General features: G+C 35.5%; 1 protein-coding gene across 1 annotated transcript in view; it reads right to left on the minus strand.

Moving 5' to 3' along the window:
• Positions 1-1,496: 1,496 nt before the first annotated feature.
• The window catches only part of ABCB7 (ATP binding cassette subfamily B member 7), a 211,508-nt gene continuing 186,632 nt past the window's right edge, over positions 1,497-26,372 (minus strand). The window contains exons 13-15 of the mRNA XM_090408836.1: positions 21,040-21,211; positions 12,420-12,523; positions 1,497-3,048 (exon numbers count right to left, since the gene is read on the minus strand). Coding sequence (XP_090264962.1) covers positions 2,812-3,048; positions 12,420-12,523; positions 21,040-21,211 — 513 coding nt within the window. The 3' untranslated portion in view covers positions 1,497-2,811. The remainder of the gene's footprint in view (positions 3,049-12,419; positions 12,524-21,039; positions 21,212-26,372) is intronic.

Here is a 26,372-nt window from a genome sequence, read left to right on the forward strand (position 1 = left end):
TTATTCAACTTGATGTTTTAAAGAGTGGTTCCCTTAACAGGAACCAAGGATCTCTTAATATCTGTTATGCTAATGATCACTTGAAAGTTGATGGTAAACATACCATTTGCTAAACATCTCTCATTTTCCCACTATCTTCTTTGCATACTGTAAACCACTATCTGAACTTCCACAAGGAAAGTACCTGATATTCAAGTAGGAAAACTTGTCAGTTTTTAATATTTTTACTGCTGACAGCATTAAAAATCCCATTTTTTTTATTGTCATCTCTATTTTCATTGTTTAAGATCAACAATTCACTTCACCTACTGATTCATAAGCTTTCCCTGTTTTTATGCCTGATGCTATGCTAGCTTGGAGAGAAATAAAGTTATTTATACACATAAATATTTTTGAAAAATATTTTAAAATGACCAAAAAAAAAAAATTGAAATTATATATACTATATAATTTCAACCACAATAAACATAGTTTTTTTGTTTACAGAATTTCTGGTCAATATTCCAAAAACTCTCTATAGTATAATTAATTCCGTGATATAATACAGAATTTTCCACTTTAGATGCAACTTACAAAAAATGAGATCATAAGGGCTGTTCAAAACATTTGTCTAGGAAAGGAATGTGTCAAAACATTACATGATAGCTAACATCTTTGTAAGAAAGAAATAATTTTATCCTCAAAATCAGAATATTTTGATTCATCAAGCTACAAGATATCAACAAACATACATACATGCACAGTAAATCCATCGATTTAATACTGGATAAGATAATTTGATATACTGTATAATCTGAAGTAAATCCTATTTTCTCTCTTCCACACTCTTTATGAAGCAAATAAGTTAATTTTAATTCTAATACAAAAATATATTCTTGTGGCTATTTTAATTTCAATTAATTTGAAGCTTACAAAAAAAGTCCAGAAAAGTTTCTTACTGGAATTGTTTCCTTTAAGATTCTAAAGCAGTGTGACTTCCAAAACTTGACTCCAAACATACTTTTTTTCAATACCAGAAACAGGCCAATGGATCTTCAAGGAGGATGTGGGGCACTGAATGAAGAAGCTTGATATGTTGATATAAAAAAATAAAACTAACTTTTACAGTCATTATTCATTCATAATCAACATCCATTCATAGTCCATCTTCTTCAAAATCTACCTACTAAACTAACTTCTCACTATTCCTCTCTTTCCTTTTAACTTCTCTTTTTTAGAACAACTTGACTTACATTTGTGAAGGTAGATTATTCAATTACAAGAGCTGTTATAAACTTTTGCAGCCATAGTGAAAAGGAATGTTGTGTCTTCTTACTTTTTTGTATATTTACAGTTCTGTGCTTTTACCCCATTTAAAAAAAATATATTATATATATATATATATATATATATATATATTGTATTTTTTTTAGTGAAAAGGTAAAAATATATATATAAATATAGTTACCTTTTCCTAATATATTTATCATATATATATATATATATGTTAGGTAAATCTCAACTTGATGGTTTAAGCCAAGAGGGCCATGCAATATTTTGTATCTGATGTAGCAGAAGCATTGATGTTTGGTTTTAGAAATTACATACTGAATGCGGGTTCATACTACAGTGTCTTTAATGAAAGTGTAGCTTTAAATGTCTTTTAGCAAAAACAGCTTCTTGATGTGATGTGCATTGCAGGCTATGTTTCTTATTAACTACAATGCACTAATAAATCAGACATTTTCTCTTTTACTAGTTTGAAAGACCTAGCAAATCGAGCAAGGTAGAGAATGTAACATTATTGTTATAAAGTTCTATCGAAAGTGAGAATTGAGTATTTTATTTCAAAATATTTTATGCAGAATGATATGAGAGCTTGGATCTTTAGCTTATCACATAACGAAATGTGACCTTCAAGTACCAGTTTGACTCCGATGCAACCTTGAATCATTAAGAACTGTTCAACTGTGTGTGTGTGTGTGTATATATATAATAGAGAGAGAGACAGATAAATAGATAAACAAGGACCTAGACTGTTAGGCAAAATACAATGCACAATACAAAAGCATACCGGACTGTTCCGCTGTTATACAGCATAGATTCCCCCACCCCATTTTATTTAATACCCATTTATTAGACTGATAAGACATTTTTCTCCTTTTTCATATGGAAACTAACTTTTACTGAAGTGTTAAATAAGATATTTTGTTTCTAAATATACAATTAAAGCACTGTTGTTGCGTTTAATGGTTGTTAATGGTTGCATTCTGAAATCATTTGCTATTTTAGAGTGACAGTATATAAGAAAAATTGGCCACTATGATGCTGAATCAACTGCATGAGAACATTCAAGGCCAAACATTTTGGAAAGTCTTCAAAAGCCTTGATATAAAATGAAATGATTAATTAAACAAATGATATCATCACTGCTATACAGAAGGTTTCACACACAAACACATGTTCTATTTTTTTTAAAAATTGGGATAAAAGCATAAAACTATATACTATAAACATACAAAAGGTAAGATGGGTGCAAACTTTTCAAAAAACTCTTGTACAGAATAATATACCTTCACAATCACAGCTCCTTATTAAGTGAAGTAAATAACATGAGACTGCTTTAAAGATGTGTCAGGCATGTACTTTCATGTACAGCAAATAGAAAATTTACCTTCTTTGTTATATAAAAATTACTGTAGACTAAATACATAATACACACCTATACTACACCCATCCTTTGTTGTTGACAAATTAGTTTTTTTTATAAATTATGCACACTATTTTTTAAATAAATCTTGACACTTCTTGAATTCTAACACAAGGCTAAAGTTAAGTGTGAGAATTGCCATTTTCATCATTAGAATATTTAGTCTGGTGTTGTGTATACCACAGATGTGCATACAAACTGTTGGGTCCAGTTAACAGCTGTTCATGTGTTCCTTGTTCTACTACATGACCTCCTGCTAGAACAAAGATTTCATCTGCATCCATAACTGTGGAGAGACGGTGTGCAATGCATATAGATGTCTTGCCTTCAGAAGCTCTTCTCAAAGCTGATAATATTTTCTTGAAAAATAAACACAGATAATTACAAAGAGCCTGGTAAATTAAACTAAGTATTTGCAACTCTTTCATAAAATATAAAAATAAGAAAAACAGAGCCATTCTGAAATTAAAATCCTTTGCACTCCACCGCCAGCTTGTATTTCTTTTATGGAAAAGAAAGATAGTAAACGAAAATGCTAATAGTAATAATAAATAATATAAACTTATATACCTCTTCATACAGAACGGAAATCATACATATTCCTTTCCAGCAAATTTTAATGAGAACATGCACCCTTTCAGAAGTTTTTTATTTAGTGCATTAAAAAAATACAGTTGATCCTTGAACACAGGGATTAGGGGTGCCGACCCACTGTGCAGTCAAAAATCCACATATAACTTTTGACTCCCCAAAAACTTAACTACTAATAGCCTACTGTTGACCGGAAGCCTTACCAATAACATAAACAGTAGATTAACACATATTTTTTATGTTACATGTATCATATACTGTATTCTTACAATAAAGTAAGCAAGAGAAAAGAAAATGTTATTAAGAAAATCATAAGGAAGAGAAACTGCATTTACAGTATTGTACTGTATTTATTGATACCATAGGTTAGTCAGCGAAGGTTGGTTGATTGGTAGAGCCTCTGCTATTAATCGCTCTCAAAAACTTAAGCAAGTTTGAGTGCGGTTAGTAGCTGGAAGGGGTTCAAACGTTCGATGGTGTTGACACACTCTCCCTCGATGAGTCTTTGGACTCCCCGGAGGTGCCACATAATAATAAGTTTACATTGTCTGTCTGGTCAGTATCTACATCAATATTGTCTTATATGATACAAAAAGCTGCAGATGTTATACATATTACTAACACGTATTTATTAAAGAAATTCGTATGTATTTACAGGTATAAAGATTCACGCATTGGTAATGAAGAAGTTGCAATATGATTGCTTTATGGTAGCCTAGTGTAATCAATATAACTGCTTCACAGTAGCCTAGCCTATACAATAATGAATGAATCGTTATAAAATTTTTATTTTTATGATTTAATATTGCATCTTTATGTTTGTTCATATTTCTCTTGACTGTGAATGGCGTCATGTACAGTCTGTAACTGTTTGTATATGTAAGTTTTGATAAATTTTAACTTTTTATAATAGATTGGTGTATATTATGGTAGTAAATGATCAAACAGACTAGTATCTACATATATTTTATGCATTCATGATATATCTAACTTTTTCATAATTCTTTAGATATTTCTAGGCTACGTGGTTCATCTGTGAGGTTTTTAAATTGTCAAAAATCTCCAAAAAATTTCCAATATATTTATTGAAAAACATCCGCACATAAGTGCAGATGTTTTTCAATAAATATATTAGAAAATTTAAAAACCTCACAGATGAACCACATAGCCTAGAAATATCTGAAGAATTTAGATATTTCTAGATTTATTTAGATATGCAATATAAAGTTAACAAAATATTCAGCTCATGTAAAACGCCGACTTTTTTTTTTTAGCCAGTTTAACTGGCTAAAATCCACTGACATAAACTGATATTTAATAATAATTTTAAAAAATTCAAGAATACTATCCCCAAAATATGGAAACATGTGAAACTTATGTCATTAGTAATTAAATTATGTCAAATGATAAAGTGATTTTGTTATTCTAATACAGCTCCAGTCATTCTACAATATGTATTTGAAATCTTTCCAGATGGCAGCTGGTCTCAATAAGAATTACAGAAATCATAAATAAACCAGCAAAGAAAACTATGACTATAATATATATATAATTCACATTTGACACCTGTAGACACCATATAGTCACTCCTGTACCTCACTGGGTTTTGGGAGTGAAGCCTTCTGCTAGAAGAAGCAGTAGGGTTGCAGATGCCCTTTCCACAGAGTTAGTAGGACAGTCACAAAATCCATGCCCAAGGTGGGATTCAAACCAGCAGCCTCTAGGCTGGAGAGCGGAGCAGATATGCTAACCACTCAGCAAACAAGGCTGGCCTACACACACACACACACACACACACACACACACACACACACACACACACACACACACACACACAGAGCTTAGAAATAGACTCATCTGCTTACCACAGGAGTGATCAAAAACAAGTGGCAAGTGAATTTTCAGCCTTATTCTAAATGCATTCAAAATACAGGGTGATCAAAATTAAAGTATCCCTGTTTAAGGCCATGTGGAGCATCATTCAGTGATTCAAATGCTGATAAACTTTGCAAGAATACATTGTGCATCATGTGGAAGCAATATCTGGGGGGGGGGGGGGGGGAAAGCTCCAGCATCCACCATCAGGGGCATTATAAACACCAAATGCATGGAACTTGCATATAGCACAACTCGGCAGGTGCTGGGAAGATTTAAAAAGATGGACATGGGATTTTTCTCTTCATTCTGGTTGTTAATACTACCATCCACAGTGATGGCACTAACCTTGCCCCAACATGCTTTGCTCGTAAAGCTGTACTACCTAAACAACTGCAAAGCTGTTGCTGCACTTCATGATTTTCATTACCTGAACAAATGTCAATGAGGTCCACTATGTCCATGTGCTTTGCAATGAATGATTAGTTATACTGAAGAAATAGGAACATTAGAAGTTAGACCTGACAGAGGTCGCAAATCAACCAGTTCACAACAAACAAATGAAGCTGCTACTGCTGTTGTGGTGCAGGCCATGAATAACAGCATTGATTACTGCATTGCATGTGCTGTATCAAGACACATGGATGTGCCTTACATAGCTGTCTGAGAAATTCTATGGAAGATTCTGCATTCAAAGTAACTCTGCCACAGGAGTTGCACCTTCAAGACTTTGAAAGTTGACTGGCATTCGCCTTAACATTCCTTGCTCGAGTGGAGTTGGATGCTGCATGGCAGTGGATGATTTTATGGGGAGATGAGGCTCACTTTGAACTGAATGGAGCTGTGAATACCCACAACTGCCAGGTATGGGCTATGCAAAACCGGTATGCAATCCAGCAAATCCCTTTGCATTCGCCCAAAGTTACCATCTGGTGTGAGTTGACAGCTTTGTTTATCATTGGACCATTCTTCTTTGAGGACATTTGCCAGTTGGGTCCTGTGACCTGCTCAATCTGTACAGGAGATTCTTCAAGAACATTTCATGGAATCCAGAGTGATCAGCTATGTATTTCCCACTGCATGGCCACCTTGTTTGCCTAATCTGACCCCCTGTGACTTCTGGCTCTGGGTATTTCTCAAAGACAGAGTTTATCGGGATCATCCTGATAGTTTGCCAGTGCTGAAAGAAAGCATAATGCAGAATGTGCACAACATCAATCCCAACCAGCTGCATTCTACCACTGAGCACACTGTGAAAAGGATGCAGTTTGTGGCATACCAGGAAGGGCAGCACATTGAGAGATGCATCCTATGATAAATAAAGATGCGTTATTTATGCTTGTGTCGCTTTTTCTCCTTTATTACACAGACAGAAAAATCACTACACTTACATTTGGCACATCATATACAGCACCTCTGGTGGCGAATTTTGGAACTTTTCTCAGTTATCGCTTCTGCGTGATGCACAATATATACCTGCAAAGTTTCACTACATTTTGATCACTGGGTGGTGCTCTACAAGACCTAAAACAGGGATACTTGCATTTTTTGATCACCTGTACATTATTTTTTCACAGTGAATAATTTACACTCTCTTTTTTTATTTAAAAAAAAAAAAAACTCATTCACTTCACTGTCAGGTTATTTGACTGCAGGTGACTGCCAATGAATTTATTAGAGCAGTTTTATTTCCAGAGATAAAACTTCTGAATTTAAAATCCTTAATTCAGGCACTACTGCATTCCCTTTTAAAGAATCATAAAACACTTGCAGTTTTAATTGCAGGCTTTCTCTAAAAATCATAATGTAAACCCATCATCTTCCATCTCCTTTAGTTTAAAACTTTGCTTTTTCTTTCCAGAGACTATGAAAAAATGAAGTTAGAAAAAACTTCCTCCAACAGTTGTTCTGTCATCATTGTTATAACATAACAATTGATAACTTTAAACATTTTTCTTTTTATATGAAAAGCGAGTTCCAAGCATTCTATTTACTTCATGCATGTTCAACTATGGGTCACACTACAAGTTTTTGTTTCAGTCAGGAAGCTAGAAAAATGAACTGCCAGGGAAGAAGGCAGACTAACGTTCATCACTTCTGTTCCCTTTCTCTTTGTAATTGGAGGTGCCCAAACTGAATGACTACTGTAAGTTTTCAGGTTATTTTTGATTTGAGTGGTACAGAATGAACATATTTTACTTTATTATGGTTCAGGTAAGTGATATTAATTTAACAACATGAATTTTCATAATTTCATACTCTTCTAGATCTTTCCTTTGTCTCCCATTAGTGTTTGCATTTGCACTCTTTCATTTTCTGTGTTTTTTCATTTTGTGATCTGTTATCAATGTGATTTTCCACAATTCCCTTTGTTCTGTTGCCACGTTCTTTTCTTTCTTTTTTCAATTTCTTCTATTATTCTAGTAATTTCCTTTGTTCTGTTTCCCCATTATTTCTTTTAATTTATGCAATTACTTTTGTTCTATTTTCTTTTTACATTTTTTGGGAATTTCTTTTGTATTATTTTCTTGTGATTTCTTTTATTTCTCACAATTTAATTTGTTCTATTTCTGGCAATTTCCTTTGGTGTGTTTCCCATGATTTCTTTGCTTTCACATGAAAGGAGTGCATTGGAAGCAGGATAGTATTTTTACCCTAAATTCAATATAGTGAACCTCGCATTATAATAAACTGTGTCTCTCTGGTCCTGGGTATGGGGGTGGGGGTTGTTGTTATAGTGATTGCTCATATGAATTATCATCATCATCATCAAATTCCTGCCATGTATACCCCTCAAGGGGTGTACAGGATATGATAGTACTACATCAAAAATTTACATCATTACTAACTTCCTATCTACAATTTTCCTCCAAATCGGTCTGTTATTTGTCAAGACTCCAACATTATCCAATCTTATATTTCTATCATCTAAGGCACTTTTCACCATATCAATCCATCTATATCTTGGTCATCCTCTGGGTCGTCTTCCTGCCAATCTGGCAGAGAACAATTGATTTGCTAATCTTTCCTCGCCCATTCTGATTAAATGATCATACCACCTGAGATTAGCTCTGGTAACACATTCCTGGATGCTAACAATGTCAATTTCTTTCCTAATATCCTCCTTTTTAATATGACATTGCCATTGATGCCATCTGTTCACAACCCTCATCTTTCTCAGGACTCTCATATCTGCAGTCTCTAGTCTTTGGTCAAGGTTTTACCTCTAACCCAGCTCTCAGATCCACAAGTTAAAACTGTTTGAACACTGTCTTATATACAGCTAATTTAGTGTTCTGACTAATTTCTCTCTTATTCCATATGAATTTATTCAATTGACTTCCTACCATACCAGCTTTGTTTATTCTGTTGTCCATTTCCATATTTAATTTACCATCTTCACTAAAAATCATGCCTAAGTAGCTGAAATGTTTTACTTGTCCACAGGTTCTCCATTCACAACGCAGTTGACATTTTCAATGCTTCGGCTTATTTTCATTATCTTTGTCTTGTTATTGCTGACCTTCATACCACATCTATTACAACAGTTATTCACTTTAGTCAGGGAATCTTGCAGACTCATATGGGATGTATTCAGAAGTATAACAACATCTGCATAAAGCAAAGAGCTGACATTAACACCTCCAATTTTGATATCAGGTTTAATATCTTTCTCTCATAATGTGATCCATATAGATAATGAATAAGAGAGGGGATAATGTACATCGTTGTCTGATACCAGATTTAACATTAAACCATCCTTCTGTATGTCTTTCAATTCTAACTGCTGACTTACAACTCAAATAAAGACTAAGTATTGCTTGACGTAATGTCCCATTGACACCATATAACTGTAGCATATTGAATAGCTTCTCTCTTGGCACCTTGTTATATGCATTTTGCAGATCTACAAAACTTAAATACAGACCTTTGTTATATTCCATGATTTTTCAACTATTTTCCGTAAAGTGAAGATCTGATCCTGACAGCCTCTATTTGGCCTGAATCCAGCTAGTTCTTCACCAGTCTTTTCTTCCATGATTTTTATCAACCATTTCTCAAGTATACTTGCATAAATCTTACCAGGAATACTCAGTGGGGAAATACCTCTGTAGTTCACATTCAGTTTTATTTCCCTTTTTTATATATGGGTACTATAAGAGCTCTACTCCAATCATCGGAAATTCGTCCCTCTGTACAGGCCTTTGAACTATGCAGTGCAGCCACTGTAAGAAATTCATATCTTCATATTTGAGCATTTCTGGTCTAATATCATCTATTCCTACTGCCTTTCCACATTTCAAGCCTTTGATGGCTTTTTTTACTTCAGGTATGGATACGTATTCTGGAATATATGCCTGTTGAGTTTTTTTTTTTTACCACAGTGCTATCATGCCACCCTCTTAATATTTATTTACTATGTTCTTACCAAAGTCTTCCCATGACTTTTGTTTAGATAGTTTTATAGAGTGTTTAGCTTTCTTACAGTTGTCTCTGTATTCTCTAAGAGTACAAGCTGACTTATTTGCCAGGAGCTTTTGATATGATTTTTTCTTTTCCTTCACTGCGTCTTTAACTTCCTGTATCCACCAAGGAGTTCTAATTTCACCACATTCCTCTCTGGCTGAATCAATCAATCAGTGTTTTCTTCAAGGCTTGCCACTGAATCTCCAAGGTTTGGTTCCTGTTCTCAAACACTTCCATTTTTTCTTCAATAATCTTTGTGTATTTTAGTCTACAATTCACATCTGAGAGCTGCTCAACTTTTATTCACTTTAAAACTTTCTTACATGTTATTCTTTTCAATATGAAATTCAATTTTATCCTGCTCAAGACTAAATAGTGATCACTTCCAATTTCAAATCCTCTGTACACTCTAGTGTCCTGCACCAGGGAGAAAACATCACTATCAACAATAACATAGTCAATGAGACTTTTCTTATTCCTAGCCTCTTTTCTCCATGTGAATTTGTGCACATTTTTATGTTGGAACATGGTGTTAGTAATAACCAGTCCATGTCCTGAGCAGAAATCCAACAGGTATTTGCCATTATTATTAGCTTTGCTCTTTTCTCCAAATTTTCTCAAAATATTTTTGTATGTCTGACAATCATTTCCTACTCTGCTATTTAGATCCCCAACAAGGAGCAACTTTTCCTTTTTCATTGTGTCAGTTGCTTTCTCTAAAGCCTTGAAAAATTCCTCCACTTCGACCTTAGTAGAACTTCTGTGGGACCATAGGCACAAATAAGTCTCATTGTCCAGTTCCCCGTTCTGATATCTTCCCACATCACTCTACTTGAGATTGCCTGCCATTCAAGAAGATTAGTCTCATATTTAGTGTTGAATACTATGGCTACTCCTTCTTTTCCTTGATTGTCATTGCCTGAATATAACATTTTGTATTTATTGTTCAGAAAGATCTCACCAGTTTTTGTCTTTTTTTGTTTTAGTCACCCCTATTATGTTGATCTGATAATTCCTTAGCTAGCTCTATTTATTTTTTTACCATTCAGGCTTCTTATGTTGATAGTACCAATCTTGAACTCTGGTGATGTTGAGTTTGGGTGTGTTTTCAGATTTGTTCGGTAGTTGAATTTTGGCTGTTTGCCCTGGTTCCCTGGAGAAAACAACTGGGCGACACTCCAGATGGCATGAAATTCTTTCATGTTGTATCATCATTTTGTATTTTGGTTTAAGCCAATAAAAATACAATTTGGTCGGCTAAATCCCAAATTGCCAGCCCAACTCGTTCATTCGGTATCCAGGTACATACATACCTAACAAGGTGCACCACGAGAAGGTGAGGATTGGACATTAGGTCAGAAGCCCTGGTCAGTTCTCTGCATTCCTTTAAAGGCTATGTGGAGGTCTCCTCTCAGTTATGCATCTTTGACCCTTAAGCACCCCTCATATGAATTATTATTATTATTACCCAAGACCCCATGGAGTCAAAGACTCATCTGGGAGATCCTTTTATCATACACAAAGCTCATCATACCGTGCTTTAAACACACTCAAATTCTCTGTAGACACCACACTCTCAGGCAAGGCATTCCAATCATTCACAACTCTGCATGATAAAAACCTTCTTCTCACTCCCCTACTCACACCCTCTTTATACAGTTTCCAGGGATGACCTCTGGTTCTACCCTGATCTCCCACTATTTTCTGGAGAATCTCTCCAGCATTGATCCTATAACAACCCCTTACCAACTTGTAGGTCACTATCATATCTCCCCCCCCAATTCCTCCTGTCCACCAGACTCTGCAAGTTACATCTTCTCAATCTTTCCTCATGCTTGACATTCCAGAGGTTAGAAACTACCTTAGTTGCCTCTGGATCCTTTCCAACATCTCTTCGTCCTTCTGAAAACCAGGTGACCAAATCTGGGCACAAGATTCTATAAGTGGCCTAATCAAAGCCTTATACAATGGAACAAAAATCTCCCTACTTCTACAAGCCAGTGTCCTCTGCATCATTCCCAGCAGCCTTTGTGTTGTCTTCACAATTTTGGCTATGTGTCCCCCCTAAATTTCAGATCCTTATCCACTATCACCCCCAGATCTCTTATTTCCTCCACCTCCAACAATATATCCTCACCAAGCATAAATTCTGCATCCCAACTTTGTTTTCCAAATTTTAAAATCTTACATTTTGCAACATTGAACTCGCATCCCCATTCCCAATCACTCAATTTATTCAAGTCTTCTTGTAAGGCCACAACATCTTTTCTACTCTTCATGGTTTGTCGCAACTTTGCATCATCTTCAAACAACTGAATATTTCCATCCAAATCTTCACCAATATTATTAATATACAAGTTAAACAGCAATGGCTCTAAAACAGACCCCTGAGGCACACCACTCGCCCCCCCACCACCCCCATACACAACTTGTTGATACCTATCAGATAGCCAATCTAATATCCAACCCCATCTGCTCTGGTATGACTATCAACTTATCATGCGATAATCTATCAAAAGCCTTTGCGAAATCTAAGTATATTACTGTGTATCCTTCTCCTCTGTCCAAAGAAGCAGTCACCTTATTGTAATTAGTATGTACTGAACATGACCTCCCTTTGGCAAATCCATGCTGTCCATCAAAGATAATACCATTGTTGTCAACCCAATTCTGGATCCTAATTCTCACAAGCTTCTCCAACAACTTAACTGCTAACCTGACACACATACATACAGCTTTCAACAACCAAACCAAATTACATATTCTTTTAAACATAAAAGAATAAAAATTAACTTACAGCCTCAGTAACAGAATCTAGAGAAGATGTTGCCTCATCAAAAATTAAAATAGGAGAGTTTTTCAAAATGGCTCTGGCTATAGCAACCCGCTGCTTTTCTCCACCTATTTAATGTAAAGGGAGATTTGAAAAAATGGGTAAATACATATTTTCTGAGGCAATTACCATTCACTAACATAAATTATTAAAGTTCTAATAAATAATTATCATTTTACATATGAAAACAATATAAACAATTAATAAATGCCGAAATTAATTATTCTCAGATGTGTATAGTTGTTTCTCAATAAAAACATTAATCAGCAAATATAAATAAAACAAGATCTCACTATAGCAAACTCCATCATGACAAACTTGCCCGTATTGTGAAAATTTCTGACCAAAGCCTGAATGTTCTGCTAAAGAAATTCACTAGAATAAGATGTTCCTGTTATCCCATTCCTAAGTTTTCTACAGTGAGAGTTGTTGTATTCCTGTAGGCTGTATGTAATAATCTACATACACAGGGATCTTTCAATTATCTGGACTTCAAATGAATGAAATTCAATTAGCCAACCTTAAATGGTCATAGTGTGTTAAGTGACTTCTGGTACAATACCACTTAACTGAACCATCTGTTATCCAAAAACAGCAAATTGCTCTACCAAGGATTATAATATGGAACTTTCTTAAAACAGATTTTAAGGGAAGTGTACAAAATGGAATGAAGTATCAGAAATAAAAAGGTCTTTGTGAATGGTTTAGATGTTCAACTTTCCCAATGAGCTTTATGGTAATTTAGATAATTTATACCTTTCTTTTATCCCACATAGTTTTAAAATCGAATAAGAAACTCAAAGATTGGAATCAGAGAGTTTCTTGCCGAATATAGTAAACTATAAAGTATCGGCGACACTAGCGTTAGCAAATGCAAGTGATCCTAGTACGTAGTACGATACCGGACGACTCGTTGCAAAGGTGGGGGAAGTTCAGATCGCTATTCTTAGGTATTTTCCATAATGTAAAAACACATTTCCTATGCTGTTACCTCCCTCCATAATGTAATAACAGCATACATTTCCTAGGAAATGTGTTTTTACATTATGGAAAATACCTAAGAATAGCGATCTGAACTTCCCCCACCTTTGCAACGAGTCGTCCGGTATCGTACTACGTACTAGGATCAATTCCATTTGCTAACGCTAGTGTCGCCGATACTTTATAGTTTACTATATTCGGTAAGAAACTCTCTGATTCCAATCTTTGAGTTTCTTATTCGGTTTTAAAACTATGTGGGATTTAATATCCCCTTAATTTAAGTAATGTTTTCATTGCCGAAATGAAGCTTATTAGCTCTTTATATTTAAGTAAATTATACCTTTCTTTTTGATAAAATCAACTACTTTATTAGCTATTAAGTGTTTATATTTCTACACATGATGATAACACTGATATATATATATCAGTGTTATCATCAGAAGTCAGCATCCAACATAATAACTTAAATCAACAATTTACAGTACAAAATATGTGACAAAAACAAGGAAGAATTTGCTACATTGATCCAGTAAGGCCAAGCTCCAATGTTAAAATTAAGAAATTAGATATGCGGGGTGCTTAAGGGTCAAAGCTGTATAACTGAGAGGAGACCTAAACATAGCCTTTAAAGGAATGCGGAGAACCGACCAGGGCTTCTGACCTAATGTCCAATCCTCACCTTCTCGTGGTGCACCCTGTTGAGTATCTACTTTGATACTGAACGAACGAGGATGGGCTGGCAATTTGGGATTTAGCCGACCAAATTGTATTCTTATTGGTTAAACCAAAATAAAAAATGATGGTACAACATGACAAAATTTCATGCCGGCTGGGGCGTCGCCCTGTTAAACAAGGCCCCGTTGTTTTCGCCAGGGAACCAGGGCGAACAGCGAAAAGTCAGCTACTGGAACAAATCTGAAAACAAACCCCAACTCAACATCACCAGAGTTAAAGATCGGTACTATCAACGTAAGAAGCCTGAATGGCAAAGAAATGGAGCTAGCTGAGGAATTAGATAAGTACCAGATCGACATAATAGGGGTGACTGAAACAAAAAAAAGACCAAAACTGGTGAGATCTTTCTGAGCAATAAATACAAAATGTTATATTCAGGCAATAACAATCAAGGAAAAGAAGGAGTAGCCATAGTATTCAACACAAAATATGAGGCTAATCTTCTTGAATGGCAGTCAGTCTCAAGTAGAGTAATGTGGGCAAATATGAGAATGGGGAACTGGACAATGAGACTTATTTGTGCCTATGGTCCCACAGAAGGTTCTACTAAGGTAGAAGTGGAGGAATTTTTTGAGGCTTTAGAAAAAGCAACTGACACAATGAAAAAGGAAAAGTTGGTCCTTGTTGGGGATCTAAATAGTAGAGTAGGAAATGATTGTGAGACATACAAAAATATTTTGGGGAAATTTGGAGAAAAGAGCAAAGCTAATAATAATGGCAAATATCTGTTGGATTTCTGCTCAGGACATGGACTGGTTATTACTAACACCATGTTCCAACATAAAAATGTGCACAAATTCACATGGAGAGAAGAGGCTAGGAATAAGAAAAGTCTCATTGACTATGTTATTGTTGATAGTGATGTTTTCTCCCTGGTGCAGGACACCAGAGTGTACAGAGGATTTGAAATTGGAAGTGATCACTATTTAGTCTTGAGCAGGATAAAATTGAATTTCATATTGAAAAGAATAACATGTAAGAAAGTTTTAAAGCGAATAAAAGTTGAGCAGCTCTCAGATGTAAACTGTAGACTAAAATACAGAAATATTATTGAAAAGAAAATGAAAGAGTTTGAGAACAGGAATCAAACCTTGGTGATTCAGTGGCAAACTCTGAAGGAAACATTGATTGATTCTGCCAGAGAGGCATGTGGTGAGGTTGTGTGCAAAGATAAAAAAATCAGAACTCCCTGGTGGACACAGGAAGTTAAAGAGGCAGTGAAGGAAAAGAAGAAAGCATATCAAAAGTTCCTGGCAAATAAGTCAGCTTTTACTCTTACAGAATACAGAGACAAATGTAAGAAAGCTAAACAGTGTGTAAAACTAGCTAAACAAAAGTCATGGGAGGACTTTGGCAAGAATATAGAAAATAAATATCAAGAAGGTGGCAAAATATTCTGGAGGTTGTTGAAGAAGCTTAGGAATGGAGGAAAGCGTGCTGTAAAAGGAATTAGAGATGATAAAGGTGAAATGAAAACAGGAGAAAAAGATATCCTTGAAGTATGGAGTAATTACTTTGAAAAACTGCTAAATGAAACAAGCAGTGATGACAGCACAGTGATAAAAAACACTGACCAGGCATGCAGTCAGGAATACATATCCATACTTGAAGTAGAAAAAGCCATCAAAGGCTTGAAATGTGGAAAGGCAGCAGGAGTAGATGATATTCGACCAGAAATGCTGAAGTATGGTGGTATAAGAGTCTTACAGTGGCTGCACTGCATAGTTCAGAAAGCCTGGACAGAGGGACGAATTCCCGATGATTGGAGTAGACCTCTCATAGTACCCATATATAAAAAGGGAAATAAAACTGAATGTGAGAATTACAGAGGTATTTCCCTACTGAGTGTTCCTGGCAAGTTCTATGCAAGTATACTTGAGAAACGGTTGAGAAGAATTGTGGAAGAAAAGCTTGGTGAAGAACAAGCTGGATTCAGGCCAAATAGAGGCTGTCAGGATCAGATCTTCACTTTACGACAAATAGTCGAGAAAGCATGGGAATATAACAAAGATCTGTATTTAAGTTTTGTCGATTTGGAAAAGGCATATGACAAGGTGCCAAGAGAGAAGCTATTCAATACGCTGCAGTTATATGGTGTCAATGTGGCATTATATCAAGCAGTACTTAGTCTTTATTTGAGTTGTGAGTCAGCAGTTAGAATTGAAGGAAGTACAGGAAGATGGTTTAATGTTAAATCTGGTGTGAGACAAGGATGTACATTATCCCCTCTGTTATTCATTATCTATATGGATCACATTATGAAGGAATGTGGTATTAAACCTGATATCAAAATTGGAGATGTTAATGTCAGCTCTTTGCTTTATGCAGATGATGTTATACTTCTAAATAAATCCGCTACAAGTCTGCAAGATTCTCTGACTAAATTGAATAGCTGTTGTAATAGATATGGTATGAAGGTCAGCAATAAAAAGACAAAGACAATGAAAATAGGCAGAATCATTGAAAATGTCAACTGTGTTGTGAATGGAGAACCTGTGGAACAAGTAAAACATTTCAGCTACTTAGGCACAATTTTTACTGAAGATGGTAAACTAAATATAGAAATAGACAACAGAATCAGCAAAGCTGGTATCGTGGGAAGTCAATTGAATAAATTCATATGGAATAAGAAAGAAATTAGTCGGAACACTAAATTAGCTGTATACAAGACTGTGTTCAAACCAATTTTAACTTATGGATCTGAGAGCTGGGTCAGAAGTAAAACACTTGACCAAAGACTAGAGAATGCAGATATGAGAGTCCTGAGAAAGATTAGAGGTGTGAACAGATGGCATCAATGGCAATATCATATTAAAAATGAGGATATTAGGAAAGAACTTGACATTGTCAGCATCCAGGAATGCGTTAGCAGAGCTAATCTCAGATGGTATGGTCACTTAAATAGAATGGGAGAGGAAAGATTAGCAAAACAAGTGTTCTCTGCCAGGTTGGCAGGAAAACGACCCAGAGGAAGACCAAGATATAGGTGGATTGATACGGTACAAAGTGCCTTAGACGATAGAAATATAAGATCTGATAATGTTGGAGTCTTGACAAGTAACAGACTGATTTGGAGGAAAATTGTAGATAGGAAGTTAGTAATGATGTAATTTTTTCATGTAGTACTGTCATATCCTGTACACCCCTTGAGGGTACATGGCAGGAATTTGATGATGATGATGATGATGAAATTAGATATGCAAAAGGGAATATATACATACATATATATATAGCACAAATAAAATTTATACTCAATATTGTGTGTTATTACACACAATTATAACTATTATTATAATTATATTACTATATAACAATTGAATGTTATATAGTAATAACATTCAATTGTTATATTCAATTGTTGTGGAGCATCATATTGATGTATGATGTACTAAATTTTAACACAAATACATCATATTGATGTATTTGTGTTAAACCATCTTCCTCAGTCATGGAAGATGGTTTAACACAAATGTAGGAATTCCATAATATCAGAATGAAAGATAGTAATGAAAGGAATTAAAACCAACTAGGATAAACATCCCATATAGTGACAGTATGAGCAATATACAGGCAGTGGGTTTGAGGCTGTCAGAGACTAAGAGTACAAAATACTTAGCTGAACACTGCTATAGGCCAGGATCACCTGAAAAGAACATGAACTACATAGAAAGATAAATCTTATAGATGCAAATAAATTATCATTATGAGTGAATTTAGCTACTGCTAGTTAAAATCATGTGAGAGCTCTGAATAAATAAAGGGATATATCTGTGGAACTATAAGCAGTTACTCATGACAGAAGAACAAAGCAGCTCAAAGTAGCGATGACATGAAAAACTGCACAGCAGTGTTTGGGAAGCAGTCCAAGAATGTACGAAAAAAAAAAAAAAAAAGTTCTGTCCACCACTGCTGGATGAAGGTCTTCCCCATGGTTTTCCGGGCCACTTGGTTTACTGCTTCTCCCATCCATCTCACTCCTGCAACTTGTTCCAATTCATCCCTCCATCTTCTTCTCGGTCTTCCTCTTCTTCTTGCTCCATCTACCGGTCTCCACTATGCTGTTTTTCTAGTCTCATCTTCTGTCATTGCATCTGTCAACATGGCCAGCCCATCTCCACTTAACCTGTTTAATGAATTTTACGATATCCGTGACACCTGTTTGAGATCTTATCCAGGTATTTTTCTTCCTATCTCTTAATGTTATTTTTAGCATACTAATCTCCATTTGATGTTGTGGTGTTCTCAGCTTTTTGTTTAGGGCTTCTGTTAAAATCCATGTTTCTCTTCAATATATTAAGACAGGAAGTATGCCTTGGTTGAAAGCTTTTCTTTTTAGACTCATAGGGATATCACTTCTGAATATGTCTCTCATTTTCCCATAAGTCATCCATCCAAGGTGAACTGCTTTCCTAGTTAGGAAAATAAAAATTGATGAAAAGATTTTGAAGTAAGAGCTAGATAAATGGTTCCAATATCAGGAGAAGGGTGATGACTAGGCCCATATCAAAAGCAGACTACATAATAGCTATTGTGAGGAAGATGAAATCTGACTACAAATTCTTACAGGTAGAAGGAAATTACAGAGAATTTTTTCATCATGTGACAAATGAAAGGTAGAATGACCATGGAAGAATATCTTTAGTGAGTTCAGAAAGCAATCATATTAGTAAGTAGATGAGCTGGAGGCATTAAAGTTATTGCAAGAAATGAATTCGAACACAGCAGTCAGATTGGATGGGGTATCCACAGGAGTGCTGAAGGAATATGAAAAAAAATTAGTAGTACCTTTACCTGCTTATCCAAGCTCAATCTCAACACAAGCACAGTTCCGAATGAGGTGAAGGAAACTAAGATAATTCCATTATACAAGGATGGAGCTAAGATAAAAGCAGCAACAATTAGCCTCTACATCCAGAGGTGGGTAGATTTAAAGGTATGTCTTGCTTTATCAATCGGCTTGCATTTAACAATAGACTGACTATACTTGAATAAGGAAAACTGATATACCACAATACTTTAGTATTTTTTCCAAGCATTTGAAAGAATTCTATATGGAAAAGTGTTATACAGGGTGTCCCAAAATTCATGCAAGATTTAAATTTAGCACCATTTGTGCGGTAAAGTGTTGCCAACGAGAAAAAAAAAAAAGCATGACAGCTGACAGTTCAGGGTTATTAAAAATGACCACACACACACACAGCGAAGAGAGTTCGTTGAATGGATTATGGAACAACAACAAGTGGATGCTTATTTTTCGAACAAAATCATCTTCAGCGATGAGGCTCATTTTCATCTTGATGGCTTTGTTAATCGACAAAATTGTCGCATTTGGGGTTCAGAAAATCCACGAGTGATTGTTGAGAAACAAATGCATCCACAATGTGTCACTGTTTGGTGCGGATTTTGGGCTGGAGGCATCATCGGTCCATTCTTCTTCGAAAATGCGGCTGTAAGGCAATAACAGTTAATGGTGCTCGCTATCGCGACATGATAATCCAGTTTTTTATGCCTAAATTGCAAGATATGGATGTGGACAACATGTGGTTTCAACAAGACGGTACCACATGCCATACAGCCCGAGAAACAATTCAATTACTGCATGAGTCATTTCCTGGTCGTGTAATTTCCCGTTTTGGTGATCAGAATTGGCCGCCCCGATCATGTGACTTAACGGTGCTGGACTTTTTTTCTTTGGGGTTTTTTGAAGTCTAAGGTTTATGCCAACAAGCCCACGACCACCCACGTCTTGAAGGAGGAAACTGAGCGCTGTATAACGAAATTCAGCCACATTTATGCAAAACGGTCATGGAAAATTTCGACAAAAGAGTGCGTATGTGCCAGCAAAGTCGTGGAGGCCATTTACCCGATATGCTATTCCATGCATAACCCTATACTGTATACTTTATGAATCAATAAGAAATTACAATTTTTAATTAAAAACCTGTTTTCTATCAAAATTACTTCTTGCGTGAATTTTGGGACACCCTGTACAAAGGAACTGATATGAAAAATAGGCTTGTGACATGGAGAGCAGCTAAATGACAGGTATCAGAGAATAGGGTATATAGATGCCTAGTCTAAGAGGAGGATGACAACAACAGGATTCTGTAGTTGGGCCATTGTTGTTTAATTTGTATATTAATTATGTTAGGAGCTGTCACCATAGTAATCTACAGTTATAAGCTGATAATTAAAATTATGAGGGAAATTTCTGATAGAGAATCCTTTCAGGCTGACCTGAACAAACTAGTTATATGGAGTGCAAGGTTAAGGATCTAGGGATGATACTAAATTTAGGAGCCACATTGCTAAGGTAGTTAAGTCATCACATCAGATCACTGCAATGCTGAAGAGAACAATAACTTGTAGGAATAAGGAAGTTACTCTTCCACTGTACAAGGTTTGGATAAGACCACATTTGACTCCTGGGCTTAAATTTATATAGTCACACTTGGGTTCAGATGAAATGAGGAGACAGTTGAAAGATCTAGCAGAGAGTAAACAAGATAATATCAAACCTATGGATGCCTATGAGAATAGACTGAGGGGTATGTGGTCTTCAAAATTTGAGCAATAGATAGAAAAGAGGAGATGAATGAAACATAAGATGGTAAAGGACTCAAAGACAAAAGTGAGATTTTACAGCTCACGGCAGGTGCAGAGGAGAATTTAGGGTTAACCCTGGAAAGTGAGTAAGGATTTAACATTAGATTTTGTGGGTGCATCTTCAGTAAGCATTTTCAAAGTGATAGATTATTTGTGTACTATGCAACCTGGAAGAGGTCCTTCCTTAATGAATCATTATCCTTGAGGAGCCTCCATAACAATAATAGTAAAACTATCATTTTATAATTGCAATAATACTTACCAGATAATTTCAGCCCACGTTCACCAACTTGTGTTTCATACTGTTTAGGCCAGCGAAGAATGGTATCATGAATTTCAGCCATCTGGGATGCTTTACACACATCATCTAATGTTCTATTAAAATCTCCATAATGGAGATTGTAGAGAATTGTATTATGAAACAGGACAGCATCCTGAAAATATATATATGCAAAATGTATAGATTGAATCTTGCCAAACAGGATTTTTATACTGAACTATTAAAAAACATTGTAAACAGCAAGTGTGTATTATCATAACCTTAAATCCTTGCTAAATGTGATTAATTTGTTATCACAAGGATTTAATGCCCCTCCTTACATCACTGGTAGATCTATATTAGAACATTTATTAAATTCATTTCGTTATGCACATAATGAAAGTATATACAAGCTATGATGTTAATGGATTTCAAGCATCTTACACCCTCCAAACCAGACAGATTTTTTAGACAGGTTCCTGTTTAAAAAATCACTAGACATTTGTAGATTCTACCATAGTTGTACACTTGCCAGTTGATGTTGCCAGCTGTAAAAATATAGGAGATATACTACTATTCCCCATAAAACTCCAACTAGCCAAATAGCATACTCACCAGTACAGAGTATGCTGTCATAATTTGTATATCATGTCTACTGCCAGAAATCAATAAATATTATATTATAGTTCTATCACAGTATAGAAGAAGCCTCTGCAGCTCAGTCGGTATAGACGAAGCCCTTTGGCCGAAAAGATTTGGGTTCAATTCCCATCTATGATGTGAGAACCTTTATCTGATCTCTTTCGACTAAAGGTGAGTTAACCAGTCTTATAAGGAGGTGGAGGGTTTTCCTTCAGGTATCTCAGGTTTTTAATCCCTCAAAATAGGGCAAACCGGTTCTGTGAACACACACAGTTACAGTCATAAATATACTTACAGCAAGGAAGGCAACGGGAAACCACCTTACTCATAATCATCTTCCTGGTTTGAAGCATATGCTGCCCAACCAGCCACAAGGCTGAAGGGGAAAAAATACATACATCAGTATAGAATACCATTAAATCATTATCACAGAGAATCTACAAGCTCCTGTTAATTTAAAATTTTCATGAATTTTAAAATAAGATTAGAACATAAAGTTTACAAATACATACACAAGATGTGATTAATTTCAAAATAGTGCATTTTTTTTAAACTTTGGACTGATCTGTTGTTCTATGCTTTTCTCTGCAAATTACTTGAAATAAGCTCAGCATTTGTGCCATGAATGAAAACATTTGTAGAGCTCCTGTTCTGAAATCAGTACGAGGTTCTAACCTAATATTCCCTATTAATGAAAAAAAAAAAAAAAAAAAGAAGTAGCATTAAATATAGGAGATATATTACTGCAGTTGTTTTAAGTGGAAACCCAAGTCTCACTTGATATTTGAAGCTGAAATCTGGTGTACGTTGCATCACATGGGTATACTGCATCACATGAGTATGCTTGGACCAAGCAAAGCTGTTAAGTATATCTTACATATTATCAATGGGATAGCTAGTTGAGTTTTCTAACTTGTCAGAAATGTAAGATGATCTAGAATCATATAGCAAGTTTATAATTTCAGTTATGACCTGAAATTGTTTACTTTCAAATATAATTTGTTATAGTTTTAGGAGTATAAGCTCTGTAATTACAGCAACATGCAGTGAGTAGTAGTACTCTTATCACATGAATCCTTAGGACTGAAATCTAACTTGCTGTAATCCTGGTTCAAGGTTAATATCAGTTTACCAGTTATTTTCAACAGAGGCAATCAACAAGACAGGACTGATAAATTGAAAGCATTAAGTTCCATTACTTTAAAAACTAGACTAGTATACAACCCCCCCCCTCCCAAAAAAACTGTCTTAAATTCTTCTCCATCTTCTGCTTTACAGATACATCCACAAGTTACATCAACCAAATCTGGAATATAGTTGTTTCTTAGATCTATAAGAGTCTCCTGGGAAATTCAGACTAATCAGAATGAAATGAAAGGAAGAAGAGAAAAATTCAAGAAATCACTAGCTCTATAGAGATCACATTCAACTGTTTGACCAAATATGCAATATAGCTGGGTTAGAAATAAAACACGTGATCAAAGATATAAGACCACAGAAATTATAGTTTTTAGAAAAATTAGGGGGGTGAACAGATTGCATTAATGGTATAATAATATTAAAACTGAAAGTAACTGGAAGGAACTTAACAGCTTAGCATTCAAGAATGTGTGAGCAAAGGTTAGCAAAATGGGTGTTTGATGCCAGGATGGCAGAAAATAGACCTATACACCAACTAGATTGACTAATGTAGTTCAAACTGCCTTAGAAGATTGAAATATAACATTGGATAATACTGGAGGAAATTAGTAATAATGTAAAATTTTCATGCAATATTATCATGGCATCCATAAACCCCTCTGAGGGTATATATCAGGAATTGAAGATGATGTTATTTAAGAGTATAGCACTATCTGCATAAAGAACTGATTTAATATCAGGTTTAACACTGCTTTTCTTTATAAAATCTATTAAGATGATAAATCACATATGAGACAGTATATGAGACTGGCTGTCAGATATGGGGGTATGGTATCCCAAAATAGAAAGGCCACTAGTGGTGTGCCACAAGGGTCAGTTTTGGAGCCATTGTTGTTCAATTTGCATGTTAATGATATTGGGATGGGTTTAACTAGTGATATGCAGCTGTTTGCAGATGATGCAAAACTGGGGAGAACAATGTAGAGTCAAGCGAATGTTATGGCCTTACAGGAGGGCTTAAATAGATTGCATGAATGGGCAGGTAAGTGGAACTATCAGTTCAGTGTTGCAAAGTGTAAGGTTTTGAGATATGGTAAGCAATGGGATGCAAAGTATACACTTATGGGGAACCTTTAACAGAAATAGAGGAGATGAGAGATCTAGGAGTGATGGTGGACAAGGATCTGAAATTCAGGGGCCACATTGCACAAATCGTGAAGACATCATATCAGATAATGGCAATGATGTGGAAGACCTTGATCAGGCCTCATATGGATTGTTGTGCACAGATTTGGTTGCTGGGGGTGGGGATATGATTGAGACATATAAGCTAGTCAGGGGTTGTTATCAGGTTGCCATGGAAGAGATTTTTCATATGATTTTTCATGGGAGAAGGTGGTAGAACAGGAGGCTGTCACTAGAAACAGTATAAGGAGGGTGTGAGCAGAGGAGTGAAGAGTAGGTTCTTTACATGGAGAGTGGTTGGTGAGTGCAATGCATTGCCTGAGTGTGTTGTGGGTGTAGACACATTCAATCAATTTAAAGCACATTTGAATGAGCATTGTGTGCAATAGTGTGAACCTCCCACGATGAGTCTCTGACTCCATGGAGGTCAAATGTTAATTATAATAATGATATAACCTTGTCTGACACCTGATTTAACATCAAATCATCTACTCTAGTACATCCTTCCATTCTAATTTTAACCTTGAATTCAAATAAGCTACATACAGTTGACTCCTAATAAGTGAACATGCAGGTATCACGAGAATAATTTGTTATACTGAATTTCTTTTAGAATAGCACTTACACTTGGTACTCTTCAGTGCTTTGTTATAATGGTTTTTGTTATAGTAAGAGTCAACTTTATTACTATGTATAATATTTCACTAACAACATGCTGCACCCACTTTCTGAAGTCTTCATAGCTCAATCACAGCATCAAGAATGTCTTTTGATTAGAAAGAGTTAGGTTTGAATCTCATGAAGGATGCAAAGAACCTTTACAAGAATACAATTTAATGGACTAACTACAGCACAAAGAGAAATAAACGGCATGTTTAATCATTTCAATATTTCATCTCTGTGAAAAATCTGTCACAGAGACATCTTCAGGAATACACTGTTAAAACTGTAATAACACCTGCACAAAAAAAAATAAGTGAAAGAAATGAAATTAGGCTATATGAAGATGAAAGTCTTATGAGGGGCACCCTCTACAGTGCTGTTGACCAGCCTCAGTTGGGCAGGGAGGCCTAAGAGTTAAAGTTTCTTAAAGCTTGGTAAATTTAATACAACCGTATTTATTAAGATCAGAATGTTTTTTTGTTTTTTTTTAATCTGCTACTGATTCTAAAAGAGACTTTCAAGATTGTATTTACTATGATCAAGCATGATAGTTTTCCTTTCATCTGATTCTGTGCAAGTACCCAAGACATGGTCTGCTAGAGTTGACTGACCACAGCTGTGGCTGCAGATGTACTTTTTGTATTCATCTAGGCAGATGTTAGCATATCTCCCAGTCTGACAATAATATGATAAGTTGCAAGAAAAAGGAAATTTATAAACAGCTGGAACAGAGAGGAGAAGAAGAGGATTGTTAGGAGAGTAAAGAAGGGAAGTCAACTTCAAATGAGGTTTGAAGTGCAGAAATTATATTTCTTTAAAGTTCTGGCTGTTTTTTCTAAGTGTCCTGGATATAGAGAATAGTAATAGATTCTAAACTTCTCAACATAAAGATTACATTACTGTAATCTTTATGTTGAGAAGGATGTGAGGAGATAGAAGGGACAGATATTTGTAGATTTTTGGTATTGTAACCATTGGACAAGAAGGTTTGGCAAATAAAGGCAAGTTCCACTGTATGAGAAGGTGGAAAAGAGGTTCGAGGCTCTAATGAAGGGGTTTTTATGACACTATATTGTTGAGATGGGAAATGAGAAATATAATTTCTGCACTGCTTTCAAACCACAGTTGAAGCCAAATTCCCTTCTCATTCTACTAAGGATCTACTTCCTCCCTTCTCTGTTCAAGCTGTTTACAAGGTTCCTTGTTGCTGCAACTTATCATATTATGGTTAGACTGGAAGATCTCCTAACATCTACCTAGATGAACACAAAAAATACATCTTCCACCACAACTATGGTCAGTCAGGTCTAGCAGACCATGTCTTGGATAATTTTACAAATAATCACATTATGCTTCATCACAGTAAATACAAACTTGAAAGACTATCTTTAGAATAAGTACCAGATTTAAAAAAGCAGCCTAATCTTAATAAATATGGATGTGTTAAACTTACCAAGACTTGGGAAACACCAAATGGCTAAGACTAGCCAACAGCACTCAAAGAGGTGATCCTCATAGGACTTTAGGCTTAGGCATAAATAGTACATTTGCTTCCACTTATTGTTGTATGTGCATTGCATTCCTGAAGATGTCTCTGAGATAGAGACAAAATAGTGAAATGATTAAACCCACTGTATTATGTTGGAGGTTTAATGGATTTTTTACAAGACTCAAAAAGAATTAAAATAGAATTTAATACTTCCTAT

The sequence above is a fragment of the Typopeltis vanoorti genome, chromosome 19 (genome assembly GCF_054136105.1).
Source record: "Typopeltis vanoorti isolate ZY-2024b chromosome 19, IOZ_Tvanoo_1.0, whole genome shotgun sequence".
Taxonomy (NCBI): Eukaryota; Metazoa; Arthropoda; class Arachnida; order Uropygi; family Thelyphonidae; genus Typopeltis; species Typopeltis vanoorti.